The sequence below is a fragment of the Centropristis striata genome, chromosome 4, assembly GCF_030273125.1.
Source record: "Centropristis striata isolate RG_2023a ecotype Rhode Island chromosome 4, C.striata_1.0, whole genome shotgun sequence".
NCBI lineage: Eukaryota > Metazoa > Chordata > Actinopteri > Perciformes > Serranidae > Centropristis > Centropristis striata.
The window spans coordinates 39,011,336-39,036,513 of NC_081520.1; the positions used below are offsets into that span (position 1 = coordinate 39,011,336).

General features: G+C 36.2%; 1 protein-coding gene and 1 long non-coding RNA gene across 3 annotated transcripts in view; one reads left to right on the plus strand and one right to left on the minus strand.

The window, feature by feature from the left end:
* The first annotated feature begins 4,472 nt into the window (after positions 1 to 4,472).
* Positions 4,473 to 5,919, plus strand: LOC131970759 (uncharacterized). The gene is made up of 2 exons (XR_009394201.1): positions 4,473 to 5,082; positions 5,478 to 5,919. It is a non-coding gene; the product is annotated as an uncharacterized LOC131970759 (long non-coding RNA).
* si:dkey-103g5.4 (uncharacterized) overlaps positions 5,640 to 25,178 on the minus strand; it is a 31,624-nt gene continuing 12,085 nt past the window's right edge. The window contains exons 11-23 of one of the 2 annotated variants that reach the window (XM_059332183.1): positions 24,560 to 24,701; positions 24,192 to 24,343; positions 23,802 to 23,927; positions 23,343 to 23,532; positions 20,641 to 20,715; positions 19,963 to 20,091; positions 16,922 to 16,984; positions 16,711 to 16,827; positions 12,083 to 12,234; positions 11,608 to 11,694; positions 7,485 to 7,631; positions 7,024 to 7,221; positions 5,640 to 6,889 (exon numbers count right to left, since the gene is read on the minus strand). In XM_059332183.1, coding sequence (XP_059188166.1) covers positions 6,800 to 6,889; positions 7,024 to 7,221; positions 7,485 to 7,631; positions 11,608 to 11,694; positions 12,083 to 12,234; positions 16,711 to 16,827; positions 16,922 to 16,984; positions 19,963 to 20,091; positions 20,641 to 20,715; positions 23,343 to 23,532; positions 23,802 to 23,927; positions 24,192 to 24,343; positions 24,560 to 24,701 — 1,668 coding nt within the window. In that variant the 3' untranslated portion in view covers positions 5,640 to 6,799. Of the gene's footprint in view, positions 6,890 to 7,023; positions 7,222 to 7,484; positions 7,698 to 11,607; positions 11,695 to 12,082; positions 12,235 to 16,710; positions 16,828 to 16,921; positions 16,985 to 19,962; positions 20,092 to 20,640; positions 20,716 to 23,342; positions 23,533 to 23,801; positions 23,928 to 24,191; positions 24,344 to 24,559; positions 24,702 to 25,178 lie in introns of those variants that run through there. The other variant, XM_059332185.1, reaches the window with a different exon arrangement.

A 25,178-nucleotide genomic window follows, 5' to 3' on the forward strand; every position in this document is an offset into this window, starting at 1 on the left:
TCTCTCTATTGTCCAGCATCCAATATCTAACAGCTAGATTGGAGCAGTATTTAAGCCCCTTTTTTTGCATCAAATGTAAATATAAGCTGTCTACATTTGTATCCAAGCAGTGAGACAACATTTGTGGACATTTGGTCATCACTCCAGCCACTTCTCTGTTCTTCTCTATTACAACATTTGCTGTAATTCACATCTGTTATTGCTGAATGTGATGTGATAAGTGTCTTACTAGAATTCAGTTTCTCAGATTATGGAATGTGACATAATACTTCAGTTTAAGATTTGCTATCTAATAAAGTTCCTTGTACGCAGAGCAGTCAATCAGAATTAGTGAGAATTAGTGTGAATCAGCGGAGGACCCTTTATACGATTTTATCTCAATACTTGAGTCACAATATGATTTTATTGTGATTTTAAGCATTTTGCGATATGGTGAGTATTGTGATACAATATATTAGGATTTAATTGTTAAACTGCATTTTGTGTCCACAAAATTAAATTCAATCAAGAATTGTTTTGTTAAATAAGAGAAAATTCTCAGTGTATTCATCTCACTTCAGTCTTTTTATTTCTCCACATTGAGAGTCAAAGCCACAGACTGACCAACAAAGTATTCAGTCAAACTGAACTAAACTGATATCAAACATGTTGGACGACAACAACTGCAGCATTTTATCAAACTTTCAAAAAATTTAAGCTTCACTGCTCTGAATGCTGCTTAAGCAGCGCGGCTAGCATCAGTTAGCCGCTAGCTTTCGCTAATGACCGAATTTCACCGCTTTCCCGCATTTCACAACAAAGAAATAAGAGTTATCAGAACTATTGTCCCTTGTTGTGAACCCCAACTTAAAGATATAAGTAACAACAACTCACAAACTTGTTTTTGAGCAGACAACTGGCTTCCTTTGTTGTGCTAACTTACATTATTGCCCTAAATGTCAATAATCTATATGTCCAAGTTTTACCAACTTAAATCACTGTTTTTGGCAAAAAAAAATACAAGTTGGCTTTTTTTGCAGTGTAGATACTTCAGAAAAGACTGCAATGCAGGGGATATTATACTGTGATCAGTTCAAATCCATTAAAACAAGACCTTGAACCAGATGACCATCGCTGTCATACAGACAGTGTACACACAAGTCAAGCTCCTTCATTGTAAACACATAGCTCTTAAAGCCCATTGTCATATGTGGTTCAGACGTTACCTTGCACTTGATTTACTAACACTACAGCTGAGACATGATGAATAGAGGCCATTGAACCAGCTACACAGTTGGCCAGCTGTGTTCATTGAAGAGAAGGCTGCTGGGTTGTTCTCCAGCAGGTTACACACACAAATATTTAATTTGCAAGACATCCTTCTTGATTGCTGTTGAGAATCATGTAAATCCATCTCGTTGGAAGTGTGAAAGTCTGTGTTCAGTTGAAAAAAAGAATTAACTTAATTAGCACTGATTGTTACAGTATTGTGTTGCTGTGTAATTAGCCACAGTATGATGATGATTCAATCTGGATACATTCCAACAACAAGAGAAAGAAAGACAGAAAAGAAAAACACTGATGCTCATCAACACGTCTAAAAATTGGAGACCGCAAAAATTAAAAATTCCGATTTATCTGTCAGACAGCAGTTTCACAGGAATTAATGAATGCCGCAGAAACAGTATTGGAAATGGCACGATTGGACAAAAAACGTCTCACGATAATCACTGCTTGTGTTGTTTCTATTGATCTGACAGCAAACAAGTGGCTTTATTATTAATAACAAAACCAGCAGAAAGAAGGATTGTAATTCAGCTACACTGCCACAATCAGAACATATGTGTATGATGAGACGACAAAACAGCAGATTTATTTATTTTCCTTTCAACCCTCTGAACCCAAAGCTGTTTTTAGGGCATTTCTTTTCTCTTTTTACATTTTAGTCCTGCACCTCTATGGGCAGCTCTAACAGCACAATCATGGCCTGAAATGGGAACGACTCAAAAATGTCTTTTGTACTGTATAAAACAGTTGTAATTGGTTTTTAATTGGAATAAAATTGTTATTATATACTGTGTACAAAACGTCATGATTATTGAAAAAAAAATTAAATCTCCACATGTTATACATATTGAACTATTTGCAACCTCCACTTACAACCTCTCCCGTCCTCTCCTCTCTGCTCTGTGTAAACAGCCTGCTGTCATGTCTGATTTTCAGTGAATATTTGTCACGTGACAGTTCGTCTCAGCAAAATGAATCATGGCTTCCTAGTTGTGCTGAGGACTGTAAGAATTTAAGGTCACGCTTTATAATAAGGTCCTTAATAACCATTAATTAACAAGTAATAAGGCATTGTTCTCGCTTAAGATCCGGTAGTTGCAAAAAGCATAGTTAACTTATAGTTAACTTATAATAGATGAGCAATAAAGTATATTTTAATATCAATAAGCAAACAAAATAAGATTAATAAAGGCATGGCAAAGACATAATGGGTGGGTCATGGGTGTTTGTAATGCCATTATTAACACTTATATAAGCTTATAAACACACAATAATGTTAATAAGCATCTTGTAAGGACTTACAAGGGCCTTAATTAATGGTCATTACAAGGACCTTAATATAAAGCGTTACTGAATTTAATGTTTTTAACAGGGTCTAGTTTTTTCAAACTGTTTTTTTTTTTTGCGAGTATTAAATGAGATATGTAGAATAAAGTGATTTTGACCAAAATATCACAGTTGTAGTCTATGTTTTGGTTACTTTTTCTAACAGGGTGAACTTGGGTGAAGATGGTGGGTGGGGGTTGTAGGTTTGGAAATGCTTAGAAAGCATCGTTTGGAAATGGAAGTGTAATGTTTCAAAATGTTTAGTGCAATGTGAGTATTTTTTGGTTTTGCAATGTAACGTTCATGTATGACGCAATGTTCCTGTTGCTGTATTTCAAAACAGGTTTGGGGGTCTTGTTGTGAGGTGTCACATGTACGTATATGCATGACACAATAAATAAAAAAATGACTAACCTCTTCCCATTCCATTACATGTTTTAAGAGTAGTGGGGGACAGGGAATGTGCAGGTGTAGGTAAAATGTTGACAGTAGGTGCCTGATAAAAGTGGTTATGCTCTGAAAGCTGGGACCCGAAGATATCTCTGAGCTGCAGCTTAACCCTTTATCAGGCAAAGAACTATATTGGTAACTTCAGGTAATATTTCGAGAAAAAAGTTGCAAATTTACTAGATTAAAGTGGCAAATCTATAAGAAAAAAAGTTGCAGATTTAAGAGTTTTAAAGTAGGAAATCTGCGCGAAAAAAGTCGCAGATTTACGAGAAAAAAGTGGGAAAAAAGCAACTTTTTTCTCCCAGATTTACTACTTTAAATCTCATAAATCTGCGCATTTTTTCTCGTAGATTTGCCACTTTAATCTCGTAAACTTTTTTCTCAAAATATTATTTTCGTATGTTTTTTTTTTTTTTTACACATTCTGGCTGTATGTAATATCCTCCAATATTCTCTAGGGTTGAAATTTGGAATTTGCGAGTATTTCAATGAGTGTCCTATTAAGGGTTAATAGTGTGTTAAAGTGTTGTAGTCATGCATTTGTAACAAAAAACATGAAATTAATCAAAAATTATTATTGAAGCGTTTACAACATTATGATGAGTATAAAGTGGCCTCTTTACCATTTTATTAAAGCATTTTGGGGTTGATACCATTTGTTATACAGATTTGGTGCCAAATGTGACCATTTTAGACCACTCAAGAAATGATAAAAGTTGTCAAAATTCCCAAAATACCACATTAACCCTTAATAGGGCACTTTGCAATACTTGCAAATTCCAAATTTCAACCCTAGAGAATATTTGAGGATATTACATACGGCCAGAATGTGTAAAAAAAAAAAAAAACATACGGACCCGGGGGAGGAGGGTAATATTTTGAGAAAAAAAGTTTACGAGATTAAGGTGTCAAATCTACGAGAAAAAATGTGCAGATTTATGAGATTTAAAGTGGTGAATCTACGAGAAAAAAAGTTGTTTTTCCCCCACTTTTGTCTCGTAAATCTGCAACTTTTTTCGAGCAGATTTGCCACTTTAAATCTCTTAAATCTGCACATTTTTTTGGGCACTTTAATCTAGTAAATTTGGAACTCTTACTTATTATATACTTGGTCTTAATATGTCGTAATAGTCAAGTTCTCCTTGTAGAAGTCCATGTGGTTCTACGACCAAACAGAGAGACATGGGGACCCAGTTTTGATATCCACTGAAGTTACCAAATATAGTTCTTTGCCCGATAAAGGGTTAAGAGAAGAAGACAAGCAGCAATTGGCCTGCTGTTGTCCCAAACTGCATGGGACTAACATAAAGTGGACATGTTTGTAGAGCCTCCTGGGTAACCATAGCACCTGCTTTATTCAGATATCTTGAGGTCAGAGGGAAAGTGTCCTCTTTTCACCAATTCTCGCTCATTCAAAATTTTGCCTCACATTGGAGCATTATTCACCCCCCTTCATAACAACATTTCATGATGTGTTTGGTACAAATAGATTCCTCCAGTCTTCTAGACTCTGAAACGGAGCCTGCTACAGCCTCTTAAAGCAATCTCTTGACTAAACCAGTTGTTACGCATCACAATTATGCAAGCAGAAAAACTCAGCTACCATGTGTTAAACTGAATGAAATAGGCTCTTCAAAGCTGTATGGGGTAATTTGAGAGGGATCCGGCCCCTAACTTTCCACATGTGCATAGTTGTGCCAGCCAATAAAGTCCAAGTTGCTCAAGACACCCAACCCCCAGTCTCTTAATTGCAGATAGTGTTTCTTTCCCTCCTATCTTGCTGCTGCAGAGGAGTTTTATTCATCTCATTTTAACCACACCCACGAATCATAAAAGGGTGTGGGGCACAACCAGCACCAGCCGTTGGTTCCAGACAGGCCAGCAAAGCACAAGTCCCATCCACTTAAAGCGAGACAGAGAGCTACTATGGAAGGAGGCCAGGCCCGTGCTGTGGCTCCATCCTACCTTGGATGGTCCATCTTTACCACTTTATGCTGTTGTTTGCCTCTTGGGATTGCAGCTATCATCTTTTCCTCGAAGGTATGTATTCAGCAATGTATTTTTCTGAACATCAAACCTTTTTTTTAGTCCTCATCTGCTGCTTTCTGCTCCTGTGTCTTACATAAGAGTTGGCGTAAAATCAAAATCTACATTTTGTTTTCTTGAGTTTTACAAAACTCTACATGCAGTAAATGTCAAGCTATATAAAAGTAACATTTTAATTGCTTTTAATCTTGATCTTGAGTTTCATGAAATTATTTTACTTACTATTGTTTCCTAATTAATTTTGCATGTATGGATATAGTTCCAGTTCAGTTGTTTTGTTTTGTTTTGTTTTGCCAGATTTGTTGTTTTAACTGTGTTTGATGATTTTATTTCCTTAGTTAGTTAGTTTTTTTTCTCAAATAATTTAGTTTAATTCTCTCTTTTTAAAGGCCCAATCTGCTAATGGTGTCGGGGAATCAGCACGAGCTGCTGATGCATCAAGGACAGCCAAGTCCCTAAACATCGCCGGACTTGTTTGTGGAATAATTTTGATCATCATATTTGTCGCTATCAAAGCCACTCAAGGGTGAAGACAGCATATGCCGTGCCTGTTTTGCCAGCAGATGTGTCGGAAATCTCAGCAGAGCTTTTGTTGCCGTAAACTTCCCCTCGGCCACGCCCTGGACTAAACAGAAACAGATGTCTGCATGTGTGCACGCACCAGTCGTGCATGTGTTTTTTCCTTTGTTTATCTTTTAATCAAGCGCCTGTAGAATCATGCCAGGAATTTCCTTGTAATGCAAGCCTGTGATGGTAAACATCAAAACACATGTTTTTTGTATAAGAAAAAAAAATGCCTTGTCTAAAAAAAAATAAACAATATACCATGAATGTTTTTGTGATCAGTGATTTCAACAATTGAAGAAATGCATTCACAATTACAGTACTATAACATTTTCTCGTTCAAATGAAAGGAATAACATGACACATGAAGTAAAAGTTTATGAAAATAGGTGTGGAAAATGCCCTAAGCTATAGTTTAGCCTCTCTCAATATTTGGTTAGATTATCATATTTCATTTAACAAATGTGCAAACTGATTAAAGGTAACACTTAACGTGATGATAACACTAGAAATTTTCTGGTTTGAAACATGTTTTTTAAGTTTGTCGGCATTAAGTTTAGGGTTGGATCAGGGATCAGTTGAGGATTAAAACTATGCGTACTCACTGAAATAAGAAAAAACAATAAAAATAAATATAACAGTAAATAAGTGCAAACAGTATTTGCATGATATAACATTATTAAAACATAGACAGCATGATAAATTAGCTTTGCACACTGATATGGCTGATTAAATGTCTCTACATACAGTCTGTTTGTTTGTTTTTCTCATTATGATTACAACACTCTAGTAATAGAAAAGTGAAGGAAACTGCTTTGTGGGTAATTGTTATAAAATAGTTGTAGGGACAGGTTTTTTTTTTAAATGTAATGTATGTTGTGTATTGTATCTGATTACTGAGAGGAAGACATGGTTTGCTCATGTAAAAAAACAAGTTATTATTGCACAGAGCGGTCAGAAGCATGCGTCTGAAATATTGATTGAGATAACTGTTTCTGTGAAAACATCACATCCTTAGGTCTTGTTTTTGTCTCTGCATAAAAACTCAGAAACCAGATTTGATCTGTGAGGTGTGTTCCTCCCTCGCCACAATTAACTGATTCCATGTTGGGCGTTTTTCTTCTCTTTCAAACAAAAACAAAAGCCCTCACACTTCAGAGCTCTTCTCTCTTAAAAGTCCTTCGAGATGGGACAGCAGAGACGTTTCTCTGTGCTTCCTCTGAAGTTCCTCAACTTCCTGCTCCCAGTATCAAAAACAGACAAGACAGCTCTGGTTACTCTCTGACACGCAAACAGCATCCTGTCACAGTTGTGACAGATAAATAATGAATGATTACATTATCATAATTGAAGGAAACATTCTGTTCTTACATCATCCGACAGCAGTCCTCGGCTTGGTTTGTGAAACCTGTCAAGCAGCGAGGCAGCGTTAGAGTCGGAGAGAGTCCCCTTTAAGAGTCCTAGAGGGGCCCCTTGGTCCTGGAACAACACGCACAAAGTGGCTTCCTTTTCAGAGGAGGGAACACCCAATCTATCCTGAAACAGCTCCCCCAGACATGCCTGCAGTGTCTTTGATTAAATAAAAACCAGAAAATGAATGTCACACATCTAAAAGACATTCAAGATTCAAGATTATCTTTATTGTCATTGAATTAAAAAAGTATACGATGGAATTTATATGTGCTTCTCATATATAAGGTGCTTAAAGACAACATTCAGACATTAAAGTAATAAATAGTCTAAAAAGATGATAAATAATACAGTAAACCTATTTAAAAACAGCTGGAACTTCAAGCTTTATTTGAAGCTAAACTCTGTGTGTCTGTCTGTACCTTGAAGAAAAGCCTCTGGAAGGCAGGACTGGAGTCAGAGCTCATGTTTTTAATCTTGACATGGGACAGACAGTGGAGCAGCAGCAGAGAGAAGCCTCCAACCGACTGAAGCCTCTGCCGACGGACAAAGAGCGTCTGCTCTGCCTCCTGTCAACAGGGCAGCCATTCACAGCAGCATGTTACATCAGAGCAAAGACATGCATGTTTCATTCACTAATTAAAAAAAAAAAAGAGGAAGTACCAACTTCTCAATAACAAACGTCTCCCAACTATTACTGGAATTCTTGTTTGAACTGAACAAAGTAAATAGATAACTTCTTCTTCCATAAAATGTATTAAAGTCTATATACGGCAGCTGCAGTTGCATATCAAACGTTATAAGCAGTAGATATGAAATTGAGATACACAAAAGTTTGCATGGCATGAAATAGATGCCCAGATGTTCCTCTTTCAGTTAGTAAGTAGGAATGCCTCTACAGGAATCTGAAACAGCACATCCTGCCCCAGAAACAAACCTTATAACCCTGAGCCCATGCAGAAAAACCTGACGGTTGTGGAAATGCTGTTTATTTACTGATTTGAGGAGTCCTTCATTCTGACCTCTCTCACCTGTGAGCGGATGTGAGAAGTCTTTTGAGTGCAGTGATCAGCAGGCTTTCACTGTTGGGTCTGTACGCTGAAATGCCCCTTCTGCATTAGTGAGGGCTCCAAAAACATGTGGCAGCAGCAGATAGACAAAGCAAGCTGCTGTTGTGCTGTTATCGGAGCTGTTCTGCTCTAATTTTCAAGCATCAGAAAGTTTGGTCATAGTGAAGATGGATGTGGGGCTGGTTTGTTCCACTTTTTCATACTTTTTCTTATGTGTAAAAAGAAACTCCCTCTTTTTTTCTATTAACCTTTTTTGAGTTTCTTAAGTATTCAGTCATGAAAAAAGTATTCAGATCCTTCTCCTTGTGGCGTTGGAACATGGACTTATAGTATTCTGATCTTCAGACACACCAGCAGAGACTATAGGAAAACATTGAGGTACCAACTGAAAGTTTACAAGCCCATCCCCCCCATGTTTATGATCACTGGCTGCATTCCTTTGGCCATGGGGACCTAAAACTCACACGTACACGTAGGTGGTGAATTTGAGCACAATTCAACAACATTCGACCTCTTTCAGTATCCTGGGGGAAATAAGTTACAATTAACCATTTGTAATTCAAATAAGCATTTATATGCACTGATTGTATCATCAGCTTATAAAATGAATAAACTATTCAACAGTATGTAAAATTGTTATTGGTACCAAAAGGAACTGATTTTTAAAACAAAACCAAATTCACTTTAATTGATATGTATAGCAGAGCTTAAATATTTTTAACAACAAGAAGCATAAGGTGTGTTTCGACTAGGTACTTTCTGAGTTTTTAATTGATAGCAGTTGAGTGTTTTGGCTACGGCCACTATATAGTTCCCCTCGGCCTCTGTTCTCATTTAGGTACACTGCAAAAATAGAAAAGTTGGGTGAACTCAAAATTTCAAGGCAACAAACTTCGATAAAATTTTAAGTTGGACAATTAAACTAAATATTTTAAGTTTGGTTTTTGAGTTTGCTCAACTCTGAATTCAGATTTTTGTCAACTCAACTGTAAATTCTACTAACTCATAATTTTACATTGTAATATCTTTTAATCCTTACTTCTGCTAACTTCTGCAATGTGCTGAATTGGCACGATTGCAATGCCGCTATGAAATGTCAGCTAATGTTGCGACCACAATTATGAGTTAGCTTTGATACGCTAATGGCTACTCTTGTAGCTGTAACAAGCAGCGCCGCTAGCATCAGTTAGCCGCTAGCATCAGTAAGCCGCTAGCATCAGTTAGCCGCTAGCTTTCGCCAATGACCGAAATTCACCGCTTTCCCGCATTTCACAACAAAGAAATAAGAGTTAGCAGAACTATTGTCCCTTGTTGTGAACCCCAACTTAAAGATATAAGTAACATATATACATAAACAACTCACAAACTTGTTTTTGAGCAGACAACTGGCTTCCTTTGCTGTGCTAACTTACATTATTGCCCTAAATGTCAATAATTTATATTTCCAAGTTTTACCAACTTAAATCACTGTTTTAGGCCAAAAAATACAAGTTGGCTTTTTTGCAGTGTAGCGGCTAACTAACGGAGTTTGAATGTGACAACAGACCGACACAGCAAGCAGTGTTGCCAACTTAGCGACTTTGTCGCTATATTTAGCGACTATTCAGACCCCTATAGAGACTCTTTTATCAAAAAAGTGATAAGCTATAAATCTAGCAACTTCCTCTGGTGTTATTGGAGACTTGTTCCTACTCTTCTTAACGAGCAGCGACGTCCCAAAGCACTCACAAGCGGCCCAGTCCTATCGCAGCGGTCTCCCCCAGCTGCAGTCAGCAGAGCAGGAGCTTTTAAACCCTCAGCGTCCAGTTTGCACCATTCTACAAATGAATCACGCATGCACGAAATCGCCACTCAGGTAGCGGCTCAGAAAAACTACTTCCTGAGCCACTCACCAGTGAAGTTGGGCAGATCTTCGACGGATCCTCTCTCCCAAGCCACACCCAAAATATACAAAATATGCCCACATACATGCCTGTTGTAATATTTACAAAACCTCATTTTGTATCCCTATATGCATAGTGAATGTATCCGTCGTGAGACAGGTTAGTTTTACCCTACTGATGATGTGTTGTTGCAATAGTAATCCTGCTGATGTTAGTGATCTATAAGACTTTGGCGAGGAGAAGTCGGAGAAGTCGGAGGAGGCAGGATGCGGAGGCAGCAGTCCCTGGACAGAGACTGGGTTGGGTTAAATTCCTGCTCAAACAATGCTTCTAGTGATTAAAATATTCAAGCTCTGCTTTACATATCAATCAACTCTCCTGTTATGTTCGTTTCTCAGGAAAAGCAACAATATTCGTTGGTCAATTTGACCCGGGGCAAGTTTAATTATCCAGAAGTGTCAGAAACCAGAAAATCCCAATAAACATTGTTCTTATTTCATTAATAACTCCATTACTAACCATTTCAATCAATATTTGGTGATCTTGGTGTTCTTTACCTCTCACAGATCATGGTTCAATGACAATTTACTCATTTTTCATAAAAAAAAATTCAGGTTAAAACTTTTTTTTATGTACATTGGAAAGACCTACATATAAAAAGGAAAATTTTAAAATAGTTTTACATGGCATTGATTTTTTTAACATTTATTTTACATTATAAAATGTTTTCTTTTTTTATGAAAAAGTTCTTTTAACAATTTTAGAATTTTTTTTTTAGATTTTTAAACTCTGAAATGGGTCAATTTGACCCACAACATAGGAGGAGGGTTAAAGTGAATTTTGTTTTGCTTTAAAAATCAGTTCCTTCTGGTCCTCTATTCATGGCTTGTGTATATTATGCTCTCAATACTGTCAAACATTAAAATTAAGCGACAGGTACAAACATTCTGACCTGTTTTTTTAAGAAGAAATATACACAATTTCCCTTTTTTTACAATGGATGGAAAGGTTCCAGCAAACAATAGGGGAAAGGAAAGAACAAAATGTTATCTAAATAGACTAAGGAAAGTGGGAGTGGCATCCTGTTTTTAATGGTTTTCAAATGAGCCAGCAGAATCTCAAAACATGTACAGAGTTGTTTAAATCTGAGCTGCTTGTGTGCAATGTGAAATAACTGTGGATCGCTGCTGATTTAGTAACTTATCTTTAGAAAAACCTGCAGCTTCAGCGTGTGAAATGCTTTAATGCTTGAGTTTCTGCAGCAAGTTTTGGGCTTTAGCTGATCTTATCTCAGGACCCCAATATGTGACGCTGAACACATCAGACACTTTTTTTTCCAGAACTCTGCAGGGAAACGTTTTATCATCCTTCACACCAACAAATGGAAGTATAGTCAGGCAATATGTTGTCTTCAAAATGTATGTGATATTGGAAGTAATTGTTACATCAATCTCTATGGGCTTTGTTTGATGTTTTAGATTAATTACTTGTGACTTTAATTTATTATTTAGCTAGGCCAAACACAATATTGAGCAACTGCACTCTACTGAATTGAGAAAGCAAGAAAATCTCACAAAACACTCAATGTTTACCTGATAAAAGAAGGAATTTCTGAAGGCGTTGTTGGCGTAGTTGTTGTTTGGAAGACTAGCTGCTATCTGAAGGGAAACAGCTGAAGTCTGTTTTGAAACAAGAACAGCAATTCAATATTTTTTTTTTTACATAACTCTTTCTGAAGATCACTAAAAATGAAAGTATTGATTAATAAATACAGCATGTGTGTAACAGGGAACAACATGAAGAAGACACACACAAAAAAGAATGAAACTGAAAGTATTTCAAGATGAGATTTAAGTTATGACAGAAGTCTGAATTCCTCAGGAAGGTCGGTTTAAACCCCAGGAAGTCCCTTTCCACAGGAGATAGATAGAGGTTTCCTGCCTGAGTATTTCTGGCTGTAGAGGGTTTCAGTAGATTAACAGTGTAAAAAAAAAAGGGGCCAGGCCACCTGCAGCTTCATAAACATTAAGAGCAATTTAAAAAGGGAGTGAAAACAATCAAACCAACCAGTTTCAGATTATCCAAAGTGTGCATCAGGAACAGTCCGTGCTGGTAGATGAGGAACTCTCTGGGGTTAAGAACCGACAGGTCCAAAGGGATCAGCTCTCCCTCACACTCCCACTGAGCATCAAGGACGTCTACAAAACTTTGGCCTCTGTCTGGACAAAACACAGAACACGAGGGTTGCCAGGAACTGCAGGCTATGACTTACTGAAGTGTCAAAGCTGCAAACTCGTGGTCTTTTCCCTCTCACTCGTGTTTGCAGTTATGAGTGTCTTCATTTAAGACATAGCTGGTAAACATTTACTCAGACACACCAATAAAACATAAAAGGTTTACAGCATGGACCACAAATCTGTCGAATGTGTTAACCTTAGAGATGCCACAGTTTGATACACTTTTAATTTTTTTTTGGCTTTTGCTCTGTTTTTTTACGACGGTGTATTATGGCCAAGTGTGAAAAAAAAAAAATATGGATCCGGGGGAGGGGGGGTAATACTTCAAACTACGAGATTAAAGTGGTAAATCTACGAGAAAAAAAATCGGAGATTTACGAGATTAAAAGTGGCAAATTTGCGAGAAAAAAAGTTGCATATTTTTTAGAAAAAACTGGCAAATCTACGAGAAAAACGTAGCAGTTTTATGAGCAAAAAAGTCGGAAAAATAGTGTTTTGTCTCGAAATATTACCCCCCTCCCCCGGGTCCGTATTATTATTTTTTTTTTTCATACTTGGCCCTAATACGCCATTGTAGGTTTTCAAGGGATATGTTAAAAACTTAACTTGTGCATATTATATATGTGAGTTTCTAGAGTATATATCAACCCTGAAATAAGACACCCAGTCAGTGTGGACTGTGTGATGGCAAGTGACTTGTATAAACAACAAACACAACATAATGACAATGAATAGCTCAAAAAATGTAATTACATAGCCATATACTGCTTGTCATAACTGCATTAAAGGCCATGTGCTGCTTAATTGATTAGATTTCCAAAGGAAGCCCAGAACGGATGGCACCAAGCAAGGTCAGATTTGACAGGAGAATTTGAACTAATGGAAAAAACACAACAAAAGATAAGAAAACGCCCTGAGGAAAGGGTTAGGTGGGGACACTCAAACAGGAAGTCTTGAGCCTTATCTTTGGTGTGTCTCATCCACGGATAAACACTCAGTTTACTGTATTGCACTTAGTAAATCTTTTTGCATTGAACTCTGCAGATTTCAGTGTGTTTCTTCTGAGAAAGATGTTTTGGCTGTTAAGAAAAATATGCTTTGGAGGACATCCAGCCCAGCTGAGGTTTGAAGCTGAAAATGAGCATAATATGTCCCCTTTAAACAAAATGTCCTTTAAATAACTGAAAAACAATTGAAAGTGATATCTTTACATGTTACTGATGCAACTACAAAAACAGAAATACAAGTCCACATCTTGCTACAGGCTCTGTAGGTGCTTTGAGAATAATGTATATCTCACCATGCTCATGTTTAGCAAATATAACTTTTATTATGTTTAAAGTATTATCATGCAAGTATCTGCTTATTGAAACTAGACAAAACCCAATCTTCAACTAAAGCTGTTTTAGTTTTGTAGCTTGTGATCAAAAAACAAACTATTGGACAAATATTAATTTGATAATGAACCTGATGAAAAGGTGATCATCACTAAAAATTGCATCCTTTGAGAAACATGGATGTTAATACCAAATTTAATGAAAATCCACTTAAATGTTGGCCAGACAATTCACCTAAAACCACAAATGTAAAACTCATGATGGCATTAAAGTAAAGTCAGGAGGTCACCAAAGTCAGTAGACCTCTTCCTCTGAGGATTGTGAATATCTCTGCAAAAATTCATGGCAATCCATTTAATATTGTTAAGACATTTCAGTCTGGACCAAAGCGATGGACAGATAATTGTCATCTCTAGAGTCACACCTCTTGTTTGCCCAATAAATAAATAAACGTTTTGGTTACACTTTATATTAAGGTCCTTGTAATAACCATTAATTAACAAGTAATAAGGCATTGTTCTCGCTTTAGATCCCTTTAGCTGCAAAAAGCATAGTTAACTGTTAACAAGTGCATAGTTAACTTACAATAGATGAGCAATAAAGTATATTTGAATATCAATAAGCAAACAAAAGATTAATAAAGGCATGGCAAAGGCATAATGGGTTGGTTATGGGTGTTTGTAATGCTATTATGAAGAATTATAAGATACTCATGAGGCTTTTAGTAATGTTCTTATTTTACATCTCTTATAGCCTGCTATTAGCTGTATTATAATGCCATTATTAACACTTATATAGGCTTATAAACACACAGTAATGTTAATAAGCATCTTGTAAGGACTTACAAGGGCCTTATTACTTGTTAATTAATGGTTATTACAAGGACCTTAATATAAAGCGTTACCAACGTTTTTTCTTGATAGTTACAGCCGGAGCTACTTTAAAACTACATCTTTAAACTAAAATAAACCCTGTGTCCTTAAAGCCAAAGAAACAAACATATGGATTTTATCTTGGATCAGCGGAGCGAGAAAATAAGAGGTTAAAAAAACAGGCAGTGCTGGAATCTAAAGAATGCACAATACTTAAACATTGCTGTAATCTGCCATTTTTTACACCATAATATTATGACAACCTTATTTAGTAGCCATAAATATAGCAACATTTTTAAAGAAATCAAGCTTGACGGATATAGAAAATGTGCTCTCAATTGTAAAGAAATTAAGGTAACGCTTTATAATAAGGTCCTTAATAACCATTAACTAACAAGTAATAAGGCATTGTTCTCGCTTTAGATCCGGTAGTTGCAAAAAGCATAGTTAACTTATAGTTAACTTATAATAGATGAGCAATAAAGTATATTTTAATATCAATAAGCAAACAAAATAAGATTAATAAAGGCATGGCAAAGACATAATGGGTGGGTCATGGGTGTTTGGAATGCTATTATGAACAATTATAAGATACTCATGAGGCTTTTATTAATGTTCTTAAGCATTTGCAAACTGTTAACAAGTTTCTTATTAGTGCTTATAAATCTCTTATAGCCTGCTATTAGCTGTATTAGAATGCCATTATTAACACTTATATAAGCTTATAAACACACAATAATGTTAATAAGCATCTTGTAAGGACTTACAAGGGCCTTATCACTTGTTAATTAATGGTTATTACAAGGACCTTAATATAAAGCGTTACCGAAATGAATCTTAATGTTGAAACTACGAGAAGGTGTTGATGGATATCAGTGCCCACCACCCAAGGTTTTTAGGTAAATTTAATTTCAGTTAAATTTAATCTCTGATGTTGTGTGTTATGCTTGATTGTCTACACAATTATTGTTTTATTTGTAAAAAAAAATAAAAATGTAAAATTGACCAATTTTAAAAAGAATGTTTAATATGGAAATGTTGGCCTCTGAAAAGTATGTCCATCTATATGCACTCAATACTTGGTTGGGGCTATTTGACTTGAACTATTGGAAATTGACTTTTCCATCATATTCTAATTTATTAAGATGCACCTGTAAATAACAATAACATTTTAGTTTCAAACAAGTTTAGAATGATTTCTAAAAATATTTATGTTTTCTCGTTTTTATGACAAGTGCACTGTAATAAATTATTTAGCAGTAATTTCATTTAACTTAATATATTTGATCAAATGTATTAAATATACTGTACATGCGTCCTTCATTTTGAGGCAGTTGTTTATGACACTTTAACATAAAAATGTTTGAGATAGAATCTACTTATTTTGATCACATTAAATATAATCTTTATGTGTTTGTAATTCTAAATCAAGAGAATTTTGAATGAATCCAACACAATAGAATTAGCCTGTTTTTAATTGACAGGCACTTCCTGTTAAGTTGTTATTAACTCAACTTGTAACATAGTTAGATTTAATTAATAATATTTCGTGCAATCTGTTGCCTCAATTTTATTGAGTAGCTACACTGTAACAAATTGCTGTAAGAAAACAGCCAAATTGTGACAGTAACATACTGTTTTTCATTAAAATTGTATTACACTGTAGAAAACAATGCATTCTGGGCAAAAATTGTAGGAGGCTTGCCGTTTCCCATAAAATATATGATATATATATATGATATTTTCTAAGTCTCTTCTTGTACACATTTTTAATGGCTGTATTTTACTTAACTAGCTCATTCAGTATATGGTATATTAAAATTACTGAGGTTTCAGTGAAGACAGCGCTTAATTCATAGTAATTGGCTTTCAGACAGTAATATGCTCTACAAAAAAATGAATGCATTGTATAATGCAACAATATTGCAACTAGCTTCAGCACCATACTGTGTTTTAGTCTACTGTAAAAATCTATGAAATGCAGGATTTTACTGTAATTCAGTATGTGGTTTTATCACAGTAACATATTGTAAAGTAAATAACAGTAGAGGAATTGTAAAATTAACAGTAGAATGCTGCCAACCCTGCTGCCAGTATTTTACTGTTAATTTACAAGACAATTGTTTACAGTGTATTGTTTATCCTTTTTTTTTTTTACAGTGTGGTCTAATAAATCTGTTAATTACTGTATTTGTGTGACTTTCTGCACAGATAAACTGAAATATGAACCCAAAATGTGTCCAACCTACCAGCATGCTCTGCTGTGAGAAGCCCCGCCCCCGAGGCCCAGCCCTTCAGCTGCAGCTCCACCCCTTTCAGCAGCTGGAACAGAGGAGAGAGCTCCAGCAGCTTGCTCCACTCTCCTGCTGTGGAATAAAAACAACATGGATGGAAAACATTAATGAGACACAGCACCTGTCACATGTTCTAACTCTGTATTACTTTACATCATTATATCACCTGGAAGTGTGGGGACAGAGATAGTATGTGTAGGCTGAGCGGACTCTTTCATCGGCTGGCTCTCTGTTAGGAAAACAAGGTTAAAATGATTCGTTATAATTAAAGGAACAGGTAGCTTAGCACAATACATGGTAAATCAATCAATCAAATTTTATTCAAGACTCAGGGTCCATAGGAGACAGACATTAAAAACAGGAACAATACAAAAAAAATAAATTACACAGCAGACAAAAATATGACAGAAGCCAAAAATACAAAAAGATGATCTTCAGACCGACCAAAATAAACTGTTACACCAGTGTCTCCAATATACTGAGGAGAGGCGGGTGGAGCTAACCTGAGGGTTAGTAATGTAAGTATGCACAACTTTTTATTATTAAATCATATATTGCTTACCAAATGTACCATACCGTGTAATGTATATGTTATTAGGTTGTAAATGCTAGTTGCTGTCGACTTAGAGTGACCTAGATTAGTTAGAAAAGTTATTTAAGTCTGATAAAAAGTTGAGTAAAGCAATATTTTAGTGGTTTTAATCATTGTGGGTTTTTTTTAATTGTTGCATCAAAGGCATTGAGCTGCTTATTTGATTTGATTTGATTTGATTTGATTTGATTTGATTTGATTTGATTTCAAAAGGAAGCCCGGAACTTATGGCAGCATGCAAGGTCAGATTTGGCAGCATAATTGAAAGTAATGGAAAATAAACTCAGAGATTGTGAAATAAAAAATTAATGAATGTGTTTGTTTTGTATCACTCAGTGGAATCAAACATAGCACATCCTCTTTGTAGCATCCATGTCATTTCTATATTATGACTTAAAGCTCATAAATGCACTGCAGTCTGAAGAACGACTTCCCAACTCTGGAAATGGGAGTGATGCACCTCTGTCTGTACAAAAACCAAAGAGTAGAAAAGACAAGATTGTATTTTTGTGGCCGTTATGTTCTGGACTATTTCTCAGACATGTGCAGTGACTTCCTGAAGTATCTCACAGTTACGACAAAACTCCAAAAAGTCCCTGCACGGCCCAGAAATCATTGCAAAACCACAACTTCTTGTTTAACACTTGTTTCCAGTCTTTCCAACCAGCTGTAAGCTCATATTTAATGGACAGATATGAGAGTGGCATAAACATTCTACTCCAATTACATTTGGAGAAAATCAGGTACATAATATCTACTAAAGAGGATATCTTTTTTAAAATATGGCAACCTTTTCTTGATTTAATGTCTAAAAACTGAATTAGTGTTATTCTGTTGCTGTGCCATTTATGTTATACCCTTGTTTTGTTTGTCTAATGTCAAAAACTCTGTCAAAAAATATGAAATAAAAACATGTATTGTTCTGTGTAGCTCCACCAACTATCTCTAATTTGTATATATATAATTTGTTTATATTTTTCTGTTATGAAAACAATAAAAATAAATACACAAAAAAACATTCTACTCCAACCTGTGACGATTCCTTTCCATCTATGCTTTTCTGTATAGCCAGAACTGTAAATGCTTATGAAATTCACGAAATATCTACAGTGCTCAACAAATCTACAGTCAAAATAGGAAAAAAATAATATTTTAGAAATCTTTCAAAAGCTTGTTTAAAACTAAAATGTTATTGTTATTTATTTGGCAACTAATAAACTGAATTCACCTTTTTATACCCAAATATGAGTCGGCTCACTGAGATTCTCTGAGAAGTCAGAAATTATTCAAGCATAACATTCAACTACTAAAACTCATTGTTTTGATCAGGAATGTAAGATAATACCTATATATAATTTGACATCTTAATCAAGAATCAATAATGTGCTTCGCTATTTTTACAGTTTATTTGTAAAACAGTCAATTTGAAAATTCAAGGATAACAATGATAATTACATTTTAGCGTTAAAAATATAATTTCACTTAAAGAGCTTCTACATACAAGTGTATTAACCATTACTGAAACATAAAAATGATTTTGGTAATTACTAATGCTGTTATTTAGGACAGCTGGGGCATAAACCAGTGGTCTAATACATTTCAAAAGAATCTGGTATAGATACACAACAGGTCCATTGGGTACAGAACAACACAGGGTTAACCCTTTATCAGGCAAAGAACTATATTTGGTAACTTCAGGTAATATTTCGAGAGAAAAAAGTTGCAAATTTACTAGATTAAAGTGGCAAATATACGAGAAAAAAAGTTGCAGATTTAAGAGATTTAAAGTGGCAAATCTGCGCGAAAAAAGTCGCAGATTTACGACAAAAAAGTGGGAAAAAAGCAACTTTTTTCTCCCAGATTCACCACTTTAACCCTTAATAGGGCACTCATTGAAATACTTGCAAATTCCAAATTTCAACCCTAGAGAATATTGGAGGATATTACATACTGCCAGAATGTGTAAAAAAAAAAAACATACGAAAATAATATTTTGAGAAAAAAAGTTTACGAGATTAAAGTGAACCAAATCTACGAGAAAAAAATGTGCAGATTTTAGAGATTTAAAGTGGTGAATCTGGGAGAAAAAAGTTGCTTTTTTCCCACTTTTTTCTCGTAAATCTGCAACTTATTCGCGCAGATTTGCCACTTTAAATCTCTTAAATCTGCCACTTTTTTCTTGTAGATTTGCCACTTTTTTTCTTGTAGATTTGCCACTTTAATCTAGTAAATTTGCAACTTTTTTTCTTGAAATATTACCTGAAGTTACCAAATATAGTTCTTTGCCTGATAAAGGGTTAAGGAAAATGCAGTTTCAATTGGGCAATGCTAAATTTTCCACCCAGTTTCATCTTGAAAAACACATAAAGATTGCATCAATATGTGTGTTTTTTTCTAAATAATAATTTTTTTGTGTGTATGTGTGTGTTTTTTTATTTATTTAAATAGTTCATATATTTTTCTCCATCTAAATACAGATTGCCACTTTAATCTAGGGAATTTGCAACTTTTTTCTTGAAATATTACCTGAAGTTACCAAATATAGTTATTTGCCTGATAAAGGGTTAAAGGGGTCTTCTATTGAATACTGCTGTGTAGTCTGTGTCTTATCTTACCCTGAGAGTGAACGCCAGAAGATGCGGTGTGTCTCTGTGAGTTGTGTGTTGGTGCAGAGCTGACCTGCAGACCAGTGTCTTGGGATTGAGCTAAATTGACAGGTTCCCTCAAAGACTGGGTGGAGATTCCTGCACAAACACAAACTGTCAGAAACTTCACAAGCCGGAGATGAAGCCAATTCAAGGATAAAAAAACAAAGTCCTCAACCAGCTGTGAGGCTTTGTATTGTGAAGTGAGTTCTCTACAGACCCAAGACTCATTATTTTGAGGGCTACTTTTGATAGAAACATAAACTATTTGTTTTCCTTACTGTAAAAATTACCCTTGTGGTTTTTGTACCTGCCATTCTGTTCACATACAAGCTATGTATTATTTTCAACACTTGTCAGAATCATAATAATCCCTCCGATTCTCCACTGTTCTCTTTCCTCCTTCGACTCTATCTCTCATCTCCAGAGACATACAGAAGCAGAACAACACCCTGGAGCTATTGATTTCTTACTCCAGCACACGTCGACAAGGTGAATTTTTACACATAGAGGCTGTTTCCCTTCTCACCGCTCCATCCTGCTGCATTTGAAGAGTGAACATACTTCACAATATTTCCACACATTCTTTGTACACAAACTCGACACGTAAAGGTTAAAGTGTTATCAGAAGGCTTGAGTGACACGTACCTTTCACTACAGGCACAGAGGCGGTCCAGACTCTAGAAGTTGTCTCCAGAACATACGCCTGCTTTGTTGACAAACCTGAAACATGTCAGATATCCCAATTAAAGGACAAGGTTTCTTATTGATTCAAGATTTAAGACATTTGTTGTCACCTCTGTTATAACAGCACAGTGGAGTGAAATACTTTCACTGGGAGGCTCCATTATAGACATTAAATATAATGAAATAGAAGGCATTAAATATGTAAAAACAGTAATTGTCGGCAAATCCCACAAAAAGGGGTGACATATGGGTGCTTTTCAATAACTATTAAAAACACATTAATGAGCTACACGGTGGTGTAGTGGTTAGCACTCTGCAGTGGAGTTTGCATGTTCTCCCCGTGTCAGCGAGGGTCCTCCGGCTTCCTCCCACAGTCCAAAAACATGCACTTAGGTTTAATAGCCCTAATTGGAGTGAATGAGAGCGTGATGGGGTTGTTTGTCTCTATGTCAGCTGAGATGAGCTCCAGCTCATGAATGCATGCATGAATAAGTGAGCCTTATAGTTTGATATATGGGTGCAGTAGTTTGTTAAAAGTCTTGTATAAACACCACCTTGCTGCTTAACCCTCCTGTTATGGTGCGGGTTACATTGAACCATTTTAACGTTTAAAAATCTAAAAAAAAAAAAAAGTAATATGGCATTGTTCTCCATTTAGCTGCAAAAAGCATAGTTAACTGTTAACAAGTGCATAGTTAACTTATAATAGATGAGCAATAAAGTATATTTTAATGTCAATAAGCAAACAAAAGATTAATAAAGGCATGGCAAAGACATAATGGGTGGGTTATGGGTGTTTGTAATGCTATTATGAAGAATTATAAGATACTCATGAGGCTTTTATTAATGTTCTTATTATACATCTCTTATAGCCTGCTATTAGCTGTATTATAATGCCATTATTAACACTTATATAGGCTTATAAACACACAGTAATGTTAATAAGCATCTTGTAAGGACTTACAAGGGCCTAATTACTTGTTAATTAATGGTTATTACAAGGACCTTAATATAAATCGTTACCAAAAATGTTTTGGGATGAAACTTCTTCTGCTTGGCTTAATAAGTGTAATCAACGTATAAAATAAAATTTCACGTATTTGCATGTTTATATTACATAGATACTGTTTAATGGTCAATCTGACCCTGAACAGAAGAGGTAACTTTATCAACTCACTCCATAAAAGAAAAAAAAGAAAAATGTAAAATAAAATGTTTAATAACTCAATGTCATGTAAAACTATTGTAATGTATATGTAGGTCTTTCCAATGTACAAAGTTTTAACAAGCATTCTTTATGAAAAACGAGTGAATTATCCTCATTGAACCATGATCTATGAGAGTTAAAGAACACCATTGTACTAAATATTGATTGAAATGGTTAATAATGAAATATAAACAATATTTTGGGGGATTGATTGATTTTGGTTTTATGACACTTTTGGATAATCAAACATGTCCCCAAGAACATTATTGCTGTTGCTGAGAAACAAACATAACAGGAGGGTTAAAGGATAAACTTCATCCTGCAACTCTATTTCCCTTCGCCTTTTTGTCTAACTGACTAATGGGGATAACAACTTTTGAAATTGGTCCACTGTTGAGTGAGAGAGTCCAGCTGGCAGCCACAAACAAGCTGCAATGTAATCACACAAGGCAACTGTGCACCATCAACATGTCCACTAACAGCTCTTGCTTCTGTCACTGACAGGCTCAGATTGTTTTTTTGCCATTACGGAAAGATGGAGAAGTCTCGTTCTGAAATGATGTAGCAGTGACCTATTACTGAAACACAATGTGAAATGTGAATCAGAGGGAGGAGAATGCCAGGAAGAGTTGGTTGAGTTGGAATACAGAAACAAAGGACGTTATCAGCCCATTAAATAGCTCTTATCAGATGTTGTCGGCTATCAGGGTCAGAAGTTGCCTGCACCATCTGCTGTATGTGCAAAAGGCTATCAGCAATTAAATAGCTGTTGAATTAGTGAATGTAACAGAACATTAACGTCATGCAATTTCAATTCTGCCAATAACAGCATTCTTGCTCAATACTGGAGCAAGTTTTTTATCCCCATTAGTCATTTGAACACAAAAATATGGGAAAATATAATCCCACATTTTAAAATGATGAAGTTCACTTTCAACCGAATGCGCTGAACATAGTCCCCAACTAATGCAGCATTTCCTGTTTGATTTTAGTTTGTTGAAATCTACAGTGGCCAGCTTTTTGGAAAATGTGCTAGCCTTTATAAAAAGTAAAGATTTGGGTCTTTTGAAGTAACAACTGGGCTTGGTTTGGGGCTTTCCGTGGGATTTGTTGACAATAAGAAAATTACAGAATAACACCAGTCTTATCTTTTCACCACAGTAACCGAATGTGAGCAGAATTCTAGGTAATGGCTTCAGATCTAGGAATTGCAGGCTCACATAGAGTGAAAGTACCGGGAAATGTTGGCAGTTCAGCAATTTCAAACATTGTCTATCAAAACATTTCCAACCTGCAGAACTCATGTCACAGGGAGAAGCAGAAAATTGGTATAGCTACCAAATTATCCCCTTGTTCAACGAGGGATTCTGCAGAACAATATGCACTACCTCCTATAGCATATTAGTGCCCATGTCATGGAGTAAATATAGAACCCCTATCTGCTCTGATTAGATACCAGAAACATGCTGATTGCAGGTGTTGGGGGAGAAACTGGGAGGCTGTTTGTCTTCCAGGAGCTGGTTCAGTCTCTCCAAAAGTGGCAGAGCCTTCTGCTGGAGCAAACCTTTGACCTCCACAGTCGCTCTGTGTCCACTGCACTGGACCAGACCATATTCCTTGTACCAGAAGTTCCCACACAGTACCGCCTAGACAAACAATAACAAGAATGAGGCTTAGAATACAACAGGAAGAAACCTAGAGAGAACTAGAATAAATATTTTTTCAACTTTTTGATTTCTCACGATAATCACGTAATTAGGGCCGATTTGGAATAATTGTTCATCTCAAGTTTAAATAAATGGAGTTAATGTTGCAAAAAGACAAACAGAAGAGAGCCATGTGCTTCCCAGCAGAATATATTTAAGTTTGTTTATATTCAGTGTAATTTAAGTGGTGGGTCTGCTTGTGTTCTGACCTGAGCCGTGTCAGCGCGGAGCTGAGAAAGGTGTCTGACAAAGTGCAGCGTATTAAGAGCAGCCTCCAACTCTGTCTGTCTGGAACAGCACTGCTCCCACAACTCTTTCTGTCTCAGCTCTCTGTCCTGGAGGAAGAATAAACACAGGCTGGAGCGAGGAGAAGCGTGAAGCCTTATTTACATTTAGATGACAGTTTCACGGAGTATATCTCATAGCACAGGGCTGCTATCAAAGTTAAGTTACTGGAACTTTGAATGCTCACTTTAGCACCAAGAGTCATAAGCCTTTGGCATCCTTTGAATGTGCCCGGAAATAAACATCTGACCCAACTGTGTCAGGCTGCAATTAAGCTACAGGACCAAAATAGAACACAAAGGCATGACTCTGACCATAGCATGAAGGGCTGTAGCCCAGTCTCCTCCCTGTGTTGCCCATTTTTCTTGCTCTTGTTGCAGCTGCTCCATGCAAACATCCACTTTATCAAGGCCTGAAACGAGCTCCGAGTGCCAAACACACTGCCGGTCCCACTCCTGCTCGTCACCTATACACACAGACAGAAATGCACCGACATGCTGCCAACCCAAATAAAATATTAAATATTGAAATTATGTTAATTTCTTTACAACTGAAGGGTGCGATATGAGACGCTGGAATGTAGTGCCTCTCTTTTTGGCAAGCGATGAATGTAACCACAGTGCAGGTCATGAGTGTAATTTTCTCCTTGCTCTTCATTCTGCCAGCTTGCCAGCCAATTTACCCAATGTGAGGATGTTTAATACATGCGGAGGCAAGATCAGAGCCAAGTGGGCGCGCTGAGCTGCTCTCCTCTGCGCCTCTGTCTGCGCTGAATCCTGCAGCTCCACAGCTGCTTCCCTCAGCTGCCTCCCTGACCACTGGACCTGCAGCAGAGTACACACTTATTCCAGGAATATGAAAAGTGGAGGCACATGTTTGCATGCTGGCACATCAAAAATACTCCCACTCAATTAAAGAAACAAGGGTGGGAAGCACACATGCACACACTCAATACATACAGCCAGTGGTGGAAAGTAACAAAGTACTTTTACTCAAGTACTGTACTTAAGTACAATTTTGAGGTACTTGTACTTTACTTGAGTATTTCCATTTTATGTCACTTTATACTTCTACTTCACTACATTTTGAGGCAAATATTGTACTTTTTACTCCACTAGATTTAGCTGACAGCTTTAGTTACTTTTCAGGTCGAGGTTTAACATAAAAAACACAATAAATTTAGGTGATTAGACACTTTTTAAAATAAACCTCATAACAGTGTATTAAGTAGTCAATAAAACCCTACCTTGAGAAAATTGAAACGCTCATAAATGCATCAATAATAATAATCTTATATAATA